This window comes from Zootoca vivipara, chromosome 11 (genome assembly GCF_965207765.1).
Source record: "Zootoca vivipara chromosome 11, rZooViv2.hap1.1, whole genome shotgun sequence".
NCBI lineage: Eukaryota > Metazoa > Chordata > Lepidosauria > Squamata > Lacertidae > Zootoca > Zootoca vivipara.
The window spans coordinates 27,721,741-27,741,572 of record NC_142594.1 but is presented as its reverse complement, the minus strand read 5'-3'; the positions used below and the strand labels follow the sequence as shown (position 1 = coordinate 27,741,572).

The window sequence follows — 19,832 nt, the reverse complement described above, 5'->3', positions numbered from 1 at the left end:
CGGATCGAATGGAAAGGAGGCGTGGATGCACTCTGCTCCAGGCAAACTGCCCTCAATCTGCTTTTCCATCCGGTATACAGAAGTGAAGAGCTGCCAGGGGGAGCACCTCAGGGTCACGGAGTCTCCTGCTTCTCTGCCAAGCACCAGGTCTCCAGGGGCGGAGGAAGCCGCTCAGGCACCTGGGCCCCATAGGGGCAGGGTGCACTGCAGGGCCTCTGGAGTCTGCCTGCCTCCTCCCATTCAGCCGCCCTACAGCTGGGGGGGGAGGCATGGGCGGACCGTTTGGGCAGCACAGAGCCTGCGCGCACCCAAGCCACCGCGTCTCTCCCAGGAAAGACGCGTAGCTCGGGTGTGCTGCAGGCCCCACGGTGAGTGCCGCCCAACATTTTGTCACCCCCCTCAGTGGTGACACCCGGGGGGCACACCCACCACACCCCTTCCTCCACCCCTGCAGGTCTCTTATTGCAGACCCGGGTAATCAAGCGTGAGCTTTCATAGCCGCCACCCACCACAAACCACCACTGTCAGAAACAGCTGCAGAAATGCTCTGGGTTTAATGCAATGTTCTCTCCTGCTAATTATGCTGTTTTAAATGTGCATTCTATAACTGACCTCCTTTAGTAATGTTTTATTTTGACAAGCTTAAGGTATTTTTTGTTGTTCACTTTCCTGCATTAAATGTGTATTCTATACTTGTCCCTCCTTTGTAATGTCTTGTTTTGAAAATCTTTAAGATATTTTAGTTTCCTGTTAATTATGTTGCTTCAAATGTAAGTTTTATATTTGATTTTCTTTCTGTAGTGTTTTCTTTTGGAATGTTTTATTTGATGTTTTAATATAAACTGCTTTGAGATTTTTTTCTCTTAAAAATATGAAGCAGCATAGGAATGAAATTTAATAATAATAATAATAATAATAATAATAATAATAATAATAATATACTTGTTAACATGTAGGCAAGGTCTTGTTCTCTATACTGATTGTTGTTAAACAGGTTTTGAGCTGGGACTGGCTTAAAGAAAATCAGTTCAAATGTTTTTAAATTAAGAAATGCAAATAAATGTGTTGAACAAAGGTGGTTTTTTTCTTGTCCTGCTTATTGTTTCTCTAAGCCTAGCCTACCCCACAAGGTTGTTATGGGGATAGAACAGGATCTTTGGTGGGTAAGGGGCAACATGTAACCCTGAGCTCCTTGGAGGAAGGATAGGATGAAAATATTAATAATAAAGAATACTATAAATAAATAATGTGGGTAATCTGCCAGGGTGTTTAAGAAGATACAAACGGGTAGATTTGAAATCCAATCCAGAATGTGCAGTTTTTGGATTTTCACCAGTGTGGTGGTGAAATTCTAAATGTGGGCCCATGGATTCTGCGTTAAAAGAAAGAAAAACCTCCATTTCATAAGCAGATAAAAATCTTAAAAGGTTTGTAGCACTTCCCTAATATTGGTAACAAACCATTTCAGAACAAGGCAATTTACAACAGCTTTGCCCTTATAAACCCAGTTTATAGATGCAACATTCCAATGAAATATTTAACACCACATTAACCGCTCACCTTTTGCATGATTCCCTTCTCATAATAATAACGAAGAGAACGGCTAAGTTTATCGTAGTTCATGGCTGGCCTGTTTTTCTGAATCCCCCAGCGACGTGCCACCTGTCACGGAAAGAGATTAGCGCCGATTTGTTAAAATGTATTTAACAAGCAGGCCTTACCTGCAGCTGCATTTTACAAAAGGAAAGGCAACCAAGGGGTCAAAAATATAAACCAAAGGTTTTCTAATACAGAAGACTCAGGGTTCAAGTATGCAATTCATTCCAGAACACAAGTGGAACTGGCAACAAGGTTCCAGCTCTGCCTTATTCCAGGATACTCCATTCCATTTTCCTGCTTTCCAGTAGTCAGTCCAGATGCCATACCCGTGGAACATACTCAGCCCTCACAGAGTCCTTCCCCCCCCTCTAGTTATATACTGTACACACACACACACTTTTGGCAAACCTTGATACTTTGCCCCTTCTGTGTGAATGGGGACATTTTCATTCCTAAAGACCAGCTTGCTGTTTCTATATATAACATGAATCTCTCTAACTTTAGTTTAGATTTTTGAAATCTTTATCCATTGTTGGAGGCAGTGAACCTCTGTATACCAGCTGCTGAAATTCACAAGTGGAGACCCAGATGGGCGGGGTACAAATTGTAGAATAGTGGGTAAGAAGGATGAAGACACAGCTCTCAAAACAACCAGCTCTTTATTCTAGCTCTGAGTCCAGACTGAACAGTAGCTTAGCCAACTGGCTTATATAGTACTCAGTAACTTGCAACAGTAACGAACTTCCCCTAGCTACCCAATCCGTGAACAGCACTCTCAAACCTTCATTTGCATGTTGTGGATCTGAGTGAGAACTGCAGCCACAGTGGGCAGGGTAAGAACTGCAGCCACAGTGGCCAGGAGGAGTACTGCAGTTAATTTAATACATAACACCAATAATAAATTTAATAAACAACACGTGATGCAGTCTCTACTGAGAGATGACTCTCCTGTTCTCACTAGAGTTATGGTACCATTTTTGACCAGGATCTTTGAAGTTATATCTGGGGTAGTTTGGCCTGTGTAATAGTGATTGCCGAGGATTCCCTCTTTACTGTATGTTTTAGAATTATAACACATATGGACGGTTTATATGGTTTTTATTGTTTTATATATGCCAATGAAGGTGTTGAATTTAAATAATAAATTTGACTGTTTCATGCTGGACTAGATGGGGTCTTTGGCCAGATCCAGCAATGCAGCTGAGCCTACAAATACGCTTAAGGACATATTTGATCTTCACATGATCGGTCTGGTCTGCCTTTCTGGCAAGGGGGAAGGAAATGCATCTTAAAATAGAAAGCATATTCCAATTCACTAATCTGGGGGGGGGGGGGGCAGGCATGCATGCTCCCAAGGCCAGGGCCCCACCAGATTACGAGGCTCTACTCTAATGACAGGCAAGCATTTATCAACAAATCATATTGTAGGAATATGTGAAAAGCTCTGTTGAATAAAACCAAAGGCCCATCTAGTCCAGTGTCCTGTTTCCAGTGGCCAACCAGAAACCACTTATGGGGAGCTTGCAAGAAAACAGGAGGACTAAATCCTCCTCCCACTCATGACCCTCAGGAAATGGTCTTCAGGTGCATGCTGCTTTTGAAACTAGAAGAAATTTAAAGCTACCCAAGTTGGTAGCCATTGTGACGTCTTATGGCAGTGAGTTCCAGAGTTGGCCTTGAATCGCACGGAGACAAAATTTCTCCCCACTGTGCATAATAAATTATGCCTGTCACTTTTTTTTCTAAACTAAAAGCCCCATCACCATCAATTTATTGCCTGCCCTTCACCAGCAGGTCCCGCAATGCGGTACAACAATATAAAATTCAGAATGTAAGCAGTTAAAATGTTACATTCAAAAGAACAGGTTGGGTCCTGAAAACACATATCTCAGGTGCCAAGGGCCCAGGTAAAGAGGTGCATAGGGGAATTGCTCCAGCCCCTTCATCGTTTTGGCTGCTCTTTTTCCAGCTCTCCCATGGAAACCTATACAGTGGTACCTCGCAAGACGAATATAATTCGTTCCGCGGGTCGCTTCGTCTAGCGAGATTTTCGTCTTGCAGAAACAAATGGCAGATGGGAAAAAAATTCCGTCTTGCGAGACACGAGAAAGCCATAGAAAGCTTTGTCTTGCGAGGCAACAAAGAATCGCTAGACGCTTTCGTCTAGCAAGTTTTCCATTGCACAAGGCATTCGTCTTGCGAGGTACCACTGTATTCAAAGTCCACTGCGGCATATATGTACTAGCCTCTATGTTGCAGAAACCATTATGGAAGCAAAAGTACAATTCGACAGAACAAGGCATCAATGCTCTTTGGCCAAAACCTTCACACGCATTCCAACAGAGATCCTGCTCACCTCTTCCGGTTCGATCAGCTTGAATTCCATCCCTCGGCCAGTCCAAGCAATGAAGTGTGAGTTTGATGGATCATCAAGGAGGGCGACCAAAAACTGCCACAGCTGAAGGGAGCCCCGTCGCTGGTATGTGGGCCCCTCGCGGTACATTCCTGGCTCCTGCTTGATATCACCTACACAACACGAAACAGAGCTTAATGAGACACAATTTGTCACATCAAGTATCAACACAAGCCAACAACTGCAGGAAAGGAATCCATGTTCCTCTAGCCTACAGTACTCAGTATCCTTTTGGCAATGGTCCAGCACACACGATATGGGTACAGGGTACACAAAGCAATTAATAAATCACTACCAACTTAGCCAAATACGAGTCTTCCAAAAGCGGCAAAATTAATTGCTGTCTCACTTGTTTGTCCCATTCCCGATCCATGCAAAACCAACTTGAAAACATCACGCAAGACTTAGCTTTGAAAGACCGTGACCCGCTTTTATAACAGCTTGAGTATTTGAGGGACTCCATTTGTATACAGTACTTTGCACAATCCCTCATTTGGAAACGCAATGTATGATTTATATATCTGCAAAACCCTATGACTGAAGTGCCTTTAGCATGCAAATTCTTCTAAGGAAAATTTGACAGAGTATTTGACTAGGACTTAAACAGCGTGAGCTTTATGTACGTGTGGGTATGGGTATGCAAATCCTGCGGATAGACAAGTTCCTCTTTGGCATATTGGACTTGCATGCAAAAACGGGTTCATATTTAGCACGGTTTAGCTGTGCATTAGCAATTCTTCTCAAAAACACTATATCAATTGCAAAGGCAAAACAAGAGCAATCTGAAAATTTATCATAAGTTGTCCCCAGGGGGAAAAAAGCCAACAAAACTCAAATGCTCAACAGAAGACAGTTTTTAATATAATCTCACTGAGAAGCTCACAGAATTGTCAGCTGAAAAGCTCAGAAGTAAGATTACAATCCTCCTCCTGCCCGCTAATGATGACTGCAATGCCTGATCTTCGAGCAAAAATGCATTATTTCCCACTTTGATGCAAAGTACAGAATCTATATAAAAAGCATCCTGAAGCCCTGTGCTATGGTACATAACAACTTTACAGTAATCCTGTTCATACAGTATAGGCAAAAGAAGGCTATTCACAACAATACGCTTACAAACATGCTAGCACCCCTATCATTTTGAACCAAACAGAAATATTGCTATTTAAGCACCCTTCTTTCAATTAGATCCTTAGTGCTGTTTACAGCTGAGGAATCTGTAAAAAGATAAATAAGTGACAGAAAACCTGATTCTTAAGTAGAGGAGTAGAATTCAATGTGCCAAATGTTATTAAGCTATCGTCTGCTGTTCTTTGACCCACCCATTGGGTAGCGCAAAGGGTTGATGATAAACTATACTTTATGACCGATTGATTGATTAATTTACTTTATGTCTTCACATCTAAGCATTCCACAAAGTGTTGTGATATGTCTTGAGAGGGACACAGATATACATAACTCCTGCACACGCAGGATAGAGTACAGGTGGAGAGAATGAATATTTCTGAAAGCTAAATTAATTCTTCTGTCTCGCCAACTTACATTATTTTAGAACAGCTTGCAGCCCAGATAGGCCTCTGTTGCTGTTTTGACCAAGCCTGCCCTACACCTTTATGTGGCAGGTAAATGTGTATCTGGGCCAAAAGGAGGCTTGCAGGCACCAATCAGCATATCTGTGGCTCATGAACCTGTGGACAGCACTATGCAAAAATGGGTCACCCAAGACTACTGTGATTGGCTGATGGGCAACCCAGCTCAACTCTTCCCTCAGTTTATGGTGCGGGAAGAAAAAAGAAGGACCCAGACTGTTAGTTGGATCCAGTTCCCCACCCCTACTTTACATGGTATCTGGTGATATTTAACCATATATGCAAGAGCCAGACATGTCCTCATTGCTAAATGGGAAATTTGCAGTAGAAGCCAAAAGAAAACAAAAAACTAGGACTCCAGGGTCTGGCACTCCAGGAAAAAAAAACCACAGGCAATATGAGCTGCTAAAAAAAAACACCATAGTTAGCATATGTTGAATTCCCAGAGTACCAGGCTGACTTTCAGGAAAGTCATCTGCGTATATAGATGTGTCAGCCTTATGTTAACAAAATCAGTTCTAAAATGGATAGGGAAACTAATTTTTACATTGTGCAGAGAAGTGCCACCTCCACTGGGTGAAGAGAATCCAGAATATGATTCAGAAGCAGGCATGCCCCACCCCAACTAATATTTCATGTCGGAACGCTTCCAAGCTGTGAGTAAAATCTCTTCATTAACATTAGTGAATCAAAGACAAATGTTAAGAGGTCCCTGTTTCCCCCCACCCCTATGTTTTCAGCTGTTCTTATTTCATTTGTAAGCCACCTTGAGACCTTGTCAGGGAAAAGATAGGGCAATAATAATAATAATAATAATAATAATAATAATAATAATAATAATAATAATATATTGTGCTGATCAGCTATGCATCTCACTGTTGGGGCCATGCAATGTGCTGCTGTCATTATTCCAGGTTTCTAAGCCCTGAATTATAAATTCATCTGAAAACAGTGTGCAAATAGCACAGTACAGGCATGTTCAAAGTCCGTTTCAGGGGCCTAATCCGGCCCCCTGGTTGGTTTAATCTGGCCCCTGTGGCGGTTTATTTCCTGGGGTAAGATCCTAAATAAAAAAACCTCAACAAACAACTTCAATCATAAAAGAAGCTCAACCCTAAAAAAAGCTTAACAACTTCAATCCTAAGAAAAGGTCAACAACTTTGGTTGGCCCTCTGGTCGGCCCCCATGGCCCTTCACTTCATCAAATCTGGCCCTCTTTGAAAAAAGTTTGGACCCCACTGCAGGCAAACCCCTGCATTTCTCCAGCTGGATAGCTTATTGTGTGAACTGTGAGTATTCAAGGGGGGGAAACCTGAGCAGGTTCTTATGAGGGAATACCGTCTTTTAGATAAAGCAGATCAGTATCAAAAAAGGGTAGTACATGTTGAACTCTGGCATTCAAATCCTGCCACTAATAGGTAACAAAATTGCATGAAAATAAAATAAGTAAATTTTCCAACTCTGGGCATCATGAAGATGTGGAATAATCTCCAGCCTACAGAGGAAGGCTCAGTTTGCCCCCCTTGCACGGAAGAGCTTATGTCAAGCTTATTATAACAATAACTATAATAGCAGAAAAAGAAGACTCCCCCCCAGTGCACTCCATAGCTGCACCATATAAATTTAATAAATATAACCAGGCCATTGGCCGATTAAACAATCTATGGCCTTTTTTTGGGGGGGGGTGTTATTGGGTTTTTGTTTGTCTGTCTCATTACGTTATGTGTTTTGTGTTTTCATTTTGTATTTTCATGCTGCAAACCACCCTGTGATCTTTGGATGAAGGGCAGTATATAAATAAAATAAATGAAATAGAAACCAATCAAAACAAATACCGTAAGACAGGTGGTGCCCACCATTGAAATAAATAATACATGAATTCAGCCATTGGTCTTGCCTCCTCCTGCTAACCACCTCTTCCACCTGTTCTAGCAGGGAAAAATTACCGTATTTTTCACTCCATAAGACACACTTTTTTCCTCCTTAAAAAGTCTGTGCGTCTTATGGAGCGAATGTGTGGTCCCTGGAGCCGAAAAGCATATCGTGCTTTTTTTTTTTTGAGAAAGAGCTAACGGCTAACAAGAGAGAAAGAGGGGTGTTGAAAAGAAGCTGCTCAGCAGCTGATTGCAAGAGATTGGGGAGGGAGATAAGGGACTCTAGCTCCCTTCCCGCCCCAGCCCCTTGCCCAGGCCTCCATTGTTGAATGTTCTGCAGAGGCAGGCTGTTTGTTTCCCCAGCAACATGTGACTGGCTGATTGGATTATCAGGCTGATTAGATTATCAGAAGCTGCAGAACTGTGAGTTGAACAAGATTTTTTCCCTTTGCAAAGTAAACACAACAACTTTGAGCTGATCCTTTTAAAAATGGGGCTTTTCCTCGGTGCAAAAAAAGCTGCACAACTGTGAGCTGATTCCCCCCAAAACAGGGCTTCCCCCCTTTCCTCATCTGAAAACTAAGTGCGTCTTATGGTTAGGTGCATCTTATGGCACGAAGAAAATACGGTAGCTGAGAACCCTGCAATTGGATGGCTAGGATGCGGGAATGTTGCATCACTTCCTCCCTTTCCTTCAGAGCTTGGTGGAAATTCACTCCCCAGCAGAATGGGCGGAAGGGTGAAAGGCGACCCCTGTGCAAAGGGAAGGAAGGAATGGAGAGAGGGAGGGAGGGAGGGAGTGGAATGACCTTTTCGCATCTCAGGCACCTGGCTGCAGAGTGCTTTTTTCACTGTCCTCAGCTGAAGATGGTAGCAGTGGACTGGCAGGCGGGAGCGAGCCTGACAGCTGAGCTCAGTTCTGAAAGGGCATACACACACATCTTTCCAGCTGTAAGCCCCTTTTTCATTTTATGCCTGTCTTCACCCTTTGGCACCAATAACTAACACTGCCTAAATTATTTTTAGCTCTGTACCAGTATGGAGATGACACCATACCTGCAACCTAAATCAATTAGCTGTTTGTTTTGCAAATCAAACTCCCCCAAAAGCCGGAGAGCGGCACAATTACTGTGAGATGGAACACCGGTCCAAATTCCTTTGGCTACAAAAGCAACATTAACCTCATTAGCGCTTCTCCCCACAGAATACACGCTGGATTTATAGCTAATAATGAGGAGGCTATGTTTTGTTTCATAAGCCATTTGATACTAGTTAGCCATCCCCAAGAACGTTTTCTCAGAAAAATAAACGGATATTTTACATTCTGCTCTTTTGGCATCAGCTTCATTAAGCAAACTAATGCAACGTTCAACAAAGCACAGCTTTCTTTTTAAACACACAGAAACCCCTGAATAGCTCGGTGGCACTTGTGTTCCATAATTCATCTCTTCATGGATAAAAAAAGACAAGAGTTTGCATTAGTCATCAGTAAATCCAAAGTAGCTGCTTTCTGTTCTGCTTCGTTAATTAAAGGATCAGCTTTCAATAAATCTCTAATAACAAGCTGTATGTGATCATCAGTGCAATGGAAATCCTCCTATTACTTCTCAGAACAGCCAGAACGTCGGTGCTTTATCATGTCTCTGCGTATAGAATCTCTTGCTAGCAAAAATAGAACGACATCCTATTGAAAAGCAGCCTTTGGTTTCTGGAGGGAAAGGTCAGTCTTTGGTTGGACATGCGACAAATGGTCTATTAAATGGCCTGGAGTCAGAATGCTGCTAACCTTTCATTTCATTTTTACTATCAAGTAAAAAGAAACGACTCGTTTACTGTCCCAGCTCTCTGCGCGAAGAAACACAAACACCCAGGCATCTAACATACCGTCAAATTTCTCTGGAACAACACAGGTGTCGTCGTAAAACTGTCTCGGCCCCTTTTCATACATACAACCTGGAATTTTTTAGGAAAAAGAGAAATGTATTTACCAAGCAGAATTGGGGGGGGGGAGGGAAGGGTCTTATTTTGTTGTAATAATAATAATAATAATAATAATAATAATAATAATAATAATAATACAGTGGTACCTCGACTTACGAACGACTCGACAACTGAATTTTTCAACTTACGAATGGGGGTAATGGCCGCGCGCTTACGAATGTCTCGACATCCAGGAAAAACCCACGGCGGTTTTAGATAGGGATTTTTCGACTTGCGAATTTTTAGATAGGGTTGCTTCGACTTACAATTTTTTCCTGTTTCCAATGCATTCCTATGGGAAATCACGTTTCCAATGGCGTTTTTCGACTTACGAATTTTTCAACTTACGAAGGTGCCTTCGGAATGGATTAAATTCGTAAATCGAGGCACTACTGTAATAATAATAATAATAATAATAATAATAATAATAATAATAATAATATTGTTTATACCCCGCCCATCTGGCTGGGTTTCCCCAGCCACTCTGGGCGGCTTCCAACAGAAAAATAAAATACAGTAATCTATTAAGCATTAAAAGCCTCCCTAAACAGGGCTGCCTTCCGATGTCTTCTAACAAGATGTCTTGTTGTTGTTCCAAACGAGAGAATGCATTAGTAATGGAAAGTCCTGCACAGAATGCCAGCCTCCACCATTAGAGAATCCCCTCCTGGTGCATATTCTTAAAGCGGTGGTTTTGCGCGGTTAAAAAGGCAGAAATGGGAAGCTTTGTGCATCAACTGAATCTTCCAAGCCATCGCCCACAAGCGTAGCTGCTCGCCACACCACCCTCTGGTTGTGTTGCTGTTGCATACCAGGAGGAACAGTAGCAGGTGGCAGCTATGCAAATCTGCTGGCAGGGGCACCAGACCTCGCTGGCCCATCCTGGTATGCAGCCAAATCACAGTTGCAGGGAGGTCAGGTGAGCAGCACGGCCCCATCACTCTGTCCGGTACTGTCACCACCTCATATGGCCTTGCCATGAGAAGTTACCAGAAGAGGCTCAGACGAAGAAGCATACAAGAGAGAGAGACAGTGGGAGGGAGGAGAGACACAGTATAGCTGCTCATGGTCTTTAAAACCAGAAAACCCACGGTCACATGTTTGCTTTGCTAAGGTGGATCCTTGAGGAAATCACCATGGGTGAGAATTTGCATGTACTCTATACAGCAGGCATCCCCAAACTTCGGCCCTCCAGATGTTTTGGACTACAATTCCCATCTCTCCTGAGCACTGGTCCTGTTAGCTAGGGATCATGGGAGTTGTAGGCCAAAACATCTGGAGGGCCGCAGTTGGGGGATGCCTGCTATACAGTGTACGGTGCTTCTCCACACAGAGAGAAGTGGTCAAGGAAAGCCTAGTCTTCATGTGTTCTCACTTCAAAATAAAAATAAAAATCAGTACCCCTTGCTGATGGCTTTATAGCAGGCATAGGCAAACTTGGCTCTCCAGATGTTTCGGAACTACAACTCCCATGATCCCTGACCACTGGGCCCTGTTAGCTGGGGATGATGGGAGTTGTGGTTCCAAAACATCTGGAGAGCCAAGGTTGCCTATGCCTGGTTTACAGCTTCAAAGAGGCACTCGTCTATTGCTGTCTCGAGGCTATACCTTAAGGCAGGCACCCCCAAACTCAGCCCTCCAGCTGTGTTGGGACTACAATTCCCAACACTGGTCCTGTTAGCTAGAGATGATGGGGGTTGTAGTCCCAAAACAGCTGGAGGGCAGAGTTTGGGGGTGCCTGCCTTAAGGGATAGGCTTAAATTACCAATTCAGATGTGTCCCTTTGGGTATTCACAACATGCCTCGACATAAAGGAAAGTGTGTTGCAATTTAAACAGATTTTTCCTATGTTAGAAAAGACATGCAAGCTCCAGAATTTCTCCTAGAGCTTTCAGGTGCCTGTTCTGCAAAAGGAAAAAATAAATAAATGCATTATTATAACCAGCCTTATTTATAACCTTTATGAGAATAGGGTTTCAAAAGCAGCACCATGTTCCTCTTTTTTTATTATGTGGATACCAAAATTTTGCTTCTGGACAAAACAGAACTGCACACACACACACACTTACATACCTTCTGTTCTGTTTTGGTGAGCCAGGAAGCCTTCTTGCCTCATGTAAATGGAATGGCAGCTAGGCACTTCTGGAAAGAGAAGGCAATGGGTGTGATTTCAACGTAAAGTCTGAGAGTGACATTGTGTAAGCAGCAATGCATAACCTTAATTGTTACTGAGAAGAACAATAATAATAGCTGTTGCGGTAAGAGACCTTGAGCAAATGTAAGGCGCCCATTAGATTTGCACTAAGAATGAAGCTCCCACTAGTGGAATGCTGCTTGCGTGAGGAGGACTGCCACAATTTGGTATCACCCAAAGCTAGTTAGAATAAGGTAAGCTGTAGAGAGAAAAGGAGCACAAATGAAGCTACAGGGAATGGCAACCTGTCAACATTTAGGAGTTTAGAATAGCACGTGGTAGGCAAAATAAAGGAAAGAAAAACTATAATGTGATTAATATAAATCATACCCAACACAGATCATTAAACAAAGTATTTAAATCGTCACTGGAGCTTTTGGTGAAGCTCATTACAATTAGCAGAAACTAATAAAGTCCGTATAAAGATGTAATTGTATGTCAAATTTGGTATAATAATTCAGAATCCTCCTTATTGAAAATGCAGCTGACATGCTTATGAAGGACGGTGGCTAGGTGGAACAGAAGCTCAAATTCATTAGCAAACTGATCGTCACAATCAGCCTCAGAGTCAAGTTTCAATAAAACTTCTGACCTGCCCAGTGAAAAAGGCTACAGGTTACACATGGTCCGTTTCCATGCCAACCAAGTTGAACCTGTATACCCAGAACATATAAACATATGATATTCTAATGATTCAACATATACAAAAGGGAAGTGATCAGCAATAGCACTGGATTCCAAAAACACCCTTAAGTGGGAGTAAGGTAAAGGTAAAGGGACCCCTGATCATTAGGTCCGGTCGTGACCGAGACTGGGGTTGCGGCGCTCATCCCGCGTTATTGGCCGAGGGAGCCGGCATACAGCTTCCAGGTCATGTGGCCAACATGACAAAGCCGCTTCTGGCAAACCAGAGCAGCACACGGAAACGCTGTTTACCTTCCCGCTGTAGCGGTACCTATTTATCTACTTGCACTTTGACGTGCTTTCGAACTGCTAGGTTGGCAGGAGCTGGGACCGAGCAACGGGAGCTCACCTCGTCACGGGGATTCAAACCGCTGACCTTCTGATTGGCAAGCCCTAGGCTCTGTGGTTTAACCCACAGCGCCACCCGCATCCCCTAAGTGGGAGTAGGTTCTACCAAAATCACTACAGCTGCCATACCCAGGCTGCAATTTACGAATGCAGCTCCGCCTAGGTGATAGCCTTGCTCTGCCATGTGCTGGCTAAGCAGGGGAAGGGGAAGGCATTCATCCACAGAATTTCCACCTGTAACAAGAGATCAATTCATCCACATTAAAGTGTCACGCAACTGCTTCAACCCAGGATTCCAGTAGACAAGACTCTGGCACCTTAACTTCCTGTGCCACAACAGCCCAGCCTGGCAGACGTAGCTCTGAACCTCCAGAATGCTACCATATTTGCCGAGGTTCTGGTCCTGTCAGCTATTGCAGTATTGTTTCAGCTCTATGCAGGGGCTGTCCAGATGGCCCGATAAAGCACTAGCCGCAGTACTGGGCTGTGCAGTAGGAGCAGCTCAACTATTAGTGAAGACCTCACCAACTTTGCTTTTGGAGCCCAGCCCCTGCCTGTTAACACCTGCAGAACCTGGCTTTTTCCCCTTATCTCAAACGCTGAAAACCCGGAAGTAAGTGTTCCGGTTTTTGAATGTTTTTTGGAAGCCGAACGTCCGATATGGTTGTCGCCTATTTTTTCCAGGGTGCCTGCACCAATCAGAAGCTGTGCCTTGGTTTGCGAACATTTTGGAAGTCAAACGGACTTCCGGTACAAATTAAGTTTGGTGCTTTTGTTTTTGCTATTTATTTTGCGTTTTTGTTTTTGAGGCTTTTTCGGTTGTTTTTGTGACTGTGTGTTTGTAAACCGAGGTACCACTGTACATGAAAACCTTTTGTTCTCTTACACAGCAATTCTCTGTACTCGTAGGCCAGCAGTAAACTTAACTCTGAGTACACCTGCATTGTTAATAAAGGTATTCATGTTAAAACATGCATCACACATATAGCACAAGCCTATGGAAGTTTACTTGGAATAAAGTCCTGTTGAGTTCAACGAGGCTTATTCCCATGTAGCCAGCATTTGAACCTTAACTATTTGAAAGCTAAAACATTGTTCAGTACACCATTGCATTCTGTTCTTCAATCAGCCACTGGAAAAGCACTCACATAAAACCCGCAACAGGACCAAACATAATTTGTCCAGTGTTGTGTGCAAGTCTTTTCCAAAACGCAATCCTGAATTTCACTGTTCACTGACTAGGCATGAGTATCAAGGACTCGGAAGGAGAAGAAAATGAGATTTTACACTGAATTCACTAAGCAAGTGCTCTTTTTACAATGAAAGTTCATCTACCCATAGTCTCATTCCACAAATTTTCATTACTCTTTTTCACTATGAAGTGTGTCTATGACTTGGGACCTCCTGTGTTTCAGAATCCCTTTTTTAAAAACTCAAGACAGAACCCGATGCAATGATTGACAGGAGGCTGCCGCCAAAAATGAGGGCCTTTGGCTAAATTCTTCCTGTAAATGTTTAGGCTGACTTACTTGTATTACAACCTCATGTTTTGCATTTCCCCTACATCAACACAAAGTTAATGGTTATTGCTTACAAAGAAATCACATTGGCAAGTCCACCTGAACATTAGCAAAAGTATGGGGTGAACTTGTTAAGTATCACCTCTATTTCTCTTAGAGATATGCAGCTTTGGTGGAAAAAAGGCAAAGCCACCAGTAAAAAAATAGCTGCATAATAAAATAGATAAGTTTGATAGGTGTGTGTGTTTGCAGGATAAGACAGTCAACGTTTTATCTAACAGGTCTTGATTTACGATTGTGGCATTTAGCCCTAGCTTCCTGGTAGGGATGCAACATTGCAACAGGAATGCACGTTGAAATTAGAAATGGAGGAACGAAGGCACAAACAAAATGCTCAGAATCATGGGTCTGACAAGCCATGGTTTACTCAACCAAAATCATTCTGCCTGAATTCCACCATGCGACTCTGAAATTCCCAGTAGTGGGGAAGCAAAAAAACTCATGGAGAGGGGAGCCAGGGCTGCTGCAACAAACAGCTGTACAGTGGTACCTTGGTTTGTGACCGCAATCCGTTCCACGGAGGCGGTTGCTCCACGAAGGCACGCTTCTGCGCGTGCGTGAGCTGCGCAGATCGTGTCTGTGCATCCGACGCTGCGGAACCCGGATGTAAACACTTCCGAGTCCGCGGCGGTCGCTTGCCGAAGCAGTCGCAAACAGAGGTAGGTGTAAACTGAGGTTTGACTGTACAAGTCTTGGGGAGGCAGAGATGCAAGAGGGCATCAGAGGAAGGAAGGAAGAGGGAAAGAGGCCAGTATTGCCTACAGAACCTCTGACCTTCATTCAAGGCACCCCAGGGTGCCATGGCACACTGGTTGAAAACCACTGCATTAGACTGTATGTTGTGCATGTCTGGTTAGGATAAGACAGGGTTTGGGAACCTGCGGCCTCAAAATGTAGCTGGACTCCAACTCCCATCAGGCCCTGTCGGCATAGTCAATGGTCAAGGATTATGGGAGCTGTGGTCTAGCAATACATAGAGAGTCACAGGATCCTCATGCCTGGGATAAAACCAACAATTGTGAAGAGGCAACTTGTATTTAGCAACGTTAACTACAGCATAAGCATATGATTAAATAATCCACAGAGGACTGGGGGGGGGGATATGTCTGAGAAGACTTTGTTCCTTGCAAAGTACCTAAAGTCTTATTATTCTAAAGTGCTATTGGTTAATTTATGGCTATCAGAATGGGTCAAACTCTAATCAAATTGTAGAAACATTTCCAAAGTGATTATTCAATCAAATGACTAACATGGTTAATTAGGAGCCATAAACATTGCTCTGAAGTTCATCAAAGTAATGACTTGCCCAGAAAAATTACTGCCAATTAAATTGCCTTCTGCTTTCATTTCTACTTTATCTAATAAAAAGGCCAACCAATGAAATTTAACATTGCAGTTTTAAATTGTGCTAAATGCTTGACTAAGACCCAGGAATAGGTTTAACTACCTAACTGGGGTTACATTATAGAGCAGCAAATGAAGAACAGAAACTGTATGTTTACTTCTTGTTTCCAAGATGGCCTTTAAAAGAGAAAAAGGAGGAAAGGAAAGATGCCATGCAGCAAAGTTTAGGTACTGGCTTCAGGATGGAATGAATCTGTTGGCAGAACAGAGGCAATAACTTTTTAGATTTTATTTTATTTTTTGAAAAATGCACATGTCCCCCCCCCCCAAAGCATAATTCAGCAGTTCACCTTCTATATTTTGCAAGAATTTGTTGTTCACAAGACCTGCTACCCTATGCCAGATTAAAATCCACAATGGAAGGGCTGCCAATCCACTTTGTTTGTGTGCAGGGGTCCTGGATTCAGTCACCAGCATCTCCGGGTAGTGCAAGGAAATGGTTATTTTCAAAACCTTGCAAAGCTATGGCCGGTCTGTGTTGGTAATGCTGACCTAGGTAGACTGTACATGGTAAACGTCAGTGTCTCATAGCCCTACATATGAGTTTAAGCAGAGCAGGAATTAGAGCAACAAATGCGGGGCGGGGCGGGGGGAATTCCACAGCAGTAGTATTCAGACTGCAAAACAAGTTGCCATTTTGAGCCATATGCGTGATCTATGAACAGAACACTATTTTCCCATTGTAATTTTTTAACCCAAAGGACTTCCCAAAGGACACATTTTATTCAATGAGCCTAAATCCTGAGACCGGTTTCTATGCAGGAAGTTGCCACTCCTATCCCATTGCCACGTGGGTAACAGAGAACATAGGCATCAGCGAGGGGATGTGGTCAATCAAAACCTCTCTTTATTCATGGCCCTGGCAGTTTTAACACCCCTTGCCCGAGACAAGAGAAGATGAAGTATTAGTCATCTGGTAACCTGAGATGTCTAAAGAGGAAAGTGTTGTGTTAAATGAAGTTTGTTGCCTAGAAAATAAAGAGGAAAGCAGTCAGCTGACTTAAGAGAATCCATAAGAAGGAAATACAAATGTGTCCACCCGACAACATTCACAGGGGAAATTCCTTCCACCAGGTTTTGAAACCAATAGCCCTGTTTTGAACGAAGCACTGGGGGGAAAGAGGTGAGCTCAGAGACACTGTGCCTAAGATCACACTGTCTCTAAACCCATTTCCCTGTCTACCCCTGATATCTCCCTATGGGATGCAGTATATAGTTTGTCTGTAAGCCATATTCTATGGCCACTTTTGCCTCTGAAACAACTGTTCCATCTGCCTTGTTTGTGGCAGGCCCCAGGTTCAATCCTTGGCACCTCCAGGTTGGCCTTCGAATGTTCAGTCTGAAACCGTAGCGATCTGCTGCACTGAGCTGAATGGACAAATATTCTGAATCTGTGCAAGGCAGTTTGCTGCATTCTTTTGTAATTTTGAGCTCTGAGACCAGCATGGTAAAAATGTGTTCTGTCTCAGAGCAAAACTGTGCCAGTTGACCATGGTTTGGCCAACACAATTAAATCCTCCCAACTCTGGCCAGGGCTTAATTTATGTATTCATACCATTTATATCCCACCTTTTCAGTGCCATACACTGGAGGGTAGGTGTGAGATCCCCCCCAAATGCAAGATACTCTGGCCCTCTCCTTCTTGTTTGGGTGTTGGGGAAATTTTGGGTGCCTGCCATACTAATAGGGGCTATCCTTGTAGTCGTAAGTGGAAATGAACAGGGGAAGAGACGAGGAGGACTTATCAGGCAGCCGAACTCTAGACAACAGCCATCCCTACAACGTTTTCAGTTTAGCAATTGTGCTCTGTTGCTTTACTTGAGCCACAAATTGTTAAGTTAGATGCAGAAATTGACACGTCATCGTCAAATATATGGCTCGTGTTAAGCAGAGCTGAACCATAGCAGCCCTTCCAGACCATAAACTTGCAGGAGTGTAAGAAGCAATCTTGCGTAAAGGGAGAGCATAATATAAATGGAGACGCGACAAATCACTCACAACCGTACTCCTCACAAAGTTGGAGGAAGTAAATTGAATCATGTAGCAGCAGCAAGATGCAACAAGTAAATAGGGCAATGGAACCAACTCGCATTGTATGAGAGAGAGAGAGAGAGAGAGAGAGAGAGAGAGAGAGAGAGAGAGAGAGAGGATGCTAAATGTCTCCTACCACCACAGCATTTAGGATTAGAGCTTTAAAAGAGGATAAAGTGGTGAACACAATACACCATTTAAAGCAGTGTTCCCCCTTATCAAAGAACTCTGGTTTGTAAAGGTTAAGTCCAGTCAAAGGCGACTATGGGGTTGCGGCGCTCATCTCGCTTTCAAGCCAAGGGAGCCGGTGTTTGTCCACAGACAGCTTTCCGGGTCATGTGGACAGTGTGACTAAACCGCTTCTGGCGCAACAGGACAGTGTGACGGAAACCAGAGCGCACGGAAATGCCGTTTACCTTCCCGCCACAGCGGTACCTATTTATCTACTTGCACCGGCGTGCTTTCAAACTTGGTAGGAGCTGGGACAGAGAAACGAGAGCTCACCCCAGGAGGCTCCGTGGTTTAGACCACAGTGCCACTCACACTGGGAAATTTAATTCAGGTCCTGGGAATTTTAATTCTGTTGGGGGGGGGTAAATTACAGTACCCAGAATCCTTTGAGGGGGGAAAATGTGCTTCGAATGTGCACAGCATTAGACAAATGAATGGAGAATAAGTACACCAATGACTTCTAGCCACGGATGGGAGGCAGAATGCTTCTGAATGCCAGCTGCTAGGAATCACAACTTGAAGGGCAAGGAGAGCCCTATTGAATCCAGGTCCTGCTTGCAGGCTTCCCACAGGAATCTGGTTGGCAGCCATGAGAAGAGGAGCTGGAATTGGGCTCAACTTATGTTCGTAATTCAAGAATCACATCTGAATCGGAGCGGGGGGGGTGTCCGTTTTAGATCACAGCCCTTTTCCCCTACAGGGGCTAGATAACTATTTTAGGGAGGTAAACAAGGATGGCATGATGGCAGCAATATGTATTTCCTGTTAATCCTAAGCATAGGTCGAGAGGGATGTGGAATTTTTTTGTCAATTTTTCTCCCCGTCTCAAGAAATTTGTCTAAAAACACAGACTTGTTCTATTTCCAGCCTGCATAATTATGACAAAGACCTTCAGTTTTTACATTACCTGACTGGTACAGTACAGTGCAATTTTAAACCAGTGACCATATCTTGGCATCAGCAATAGCCTTTGAATATTGAAAACAGGAGGAAAATCCATAGGATGTATTTATCAGGGATACAGCTTATTGACTCCAAGTTGTTAAATCTATTAAATGGAAAGCTGGTTTGGCAATTGTTCCACAGATGCCGTTGCCTTTTGCACTGATGGCTCCCCTTGCAAATCCCGCCAGCTTGTTCTATTATAGTCGCTACGTAATTGATGGTTTCTGCTACACAACACATGTTTGTCTAATAGGGACACAGATGTGATAGATAGCAATGAGATATAGTTTCAGAAGGATGACACTAGTGCACTAGGGGGAGAACCCTAGCTTTCGGATGGGGAAAATATTCCTTATTCTCCAAGACCACCTGTTTTGCATGTAATGATTTTTTAAGAAACAAAAAAAAATATATCAGATTTTTTAAAAAAAAATTAAATTGGATTTTAAAATAAAATGCTTTTGGAGGAAAAATCTTTCCAAAGATAGTTTTCTATTTAGGTTACATTATAGTTCAAAGGTTATTCATCAGGAAATAAGGGTTTGTTTTAAGTTTTTCATGTGTGCTAAAACTCAGTCTAAGGTTGTTGTTTTTACTAAAAAAAAAATGTTTAACCACATCAGTTAACAAACATGGATAGATATTCTATAATGTTATTGTTTTAGTTAAATAAATTGTTTAAATTGTTATTAAGGAAATGATTATTTTCCTCCTTCCAATAAGTACAGCAGAAAACTTGTCCAAATATAAACAGTTAACTTATTAAACCTTACAATGATTTCATAATTATTGGTCTATGTATTTCTAATAGTATAACCAAATCAGTAATTTTTGACATAACTGTAAAAACGACTGAAAATTTATGATTCCAAAATGAAACCTTCCTCTGGTTGTCAATATTAAGATGATACCAGCAAGAATGAGTCTTTCTGTTAAAAACATGATTTAAATCAAGTCTTA

The 19,832-nt window shown here is 42.8% G+C and overlaps 1 protein-coding gene across 3 annotated transcripts in view; it reads right to left on the bottom strand.

The window, feature by feature from the left end:
• ETV1 (ETS variant transcription factor 1) overlaps window positions 1-19,832 on the bottom strand; it is a 97,897-nt gene that overhangs the window by 3,435 nt on the left and 74,630 nt on the right. For all 3 annotated transcript variants that reach the window (XM_035130129.3, XM_088654519.1, XM_035130131.3), the window contains 4 exons: window positions 11,529-11,597; window positions 9,360-9,428; window positions 3,956-4,125; window positions 1,561-1,662 (listed from right to left, as the gene is read on the bottom strand). In XM_035130129.3, coding sequence (XP_034986020.1) covers window positions 1,561-1,662; window positions 3,956-4,125; window positions 9,360-9,428; window positions 11,529-11,597 — 410 coding nt within the window. The remainder of the gene's footprint in view (window positions 1-1,560; window positions 1,663-3,955; window positions 4,126-9,359; window positions 9,429-11,528; window positions 11,598-19,832) is intronic.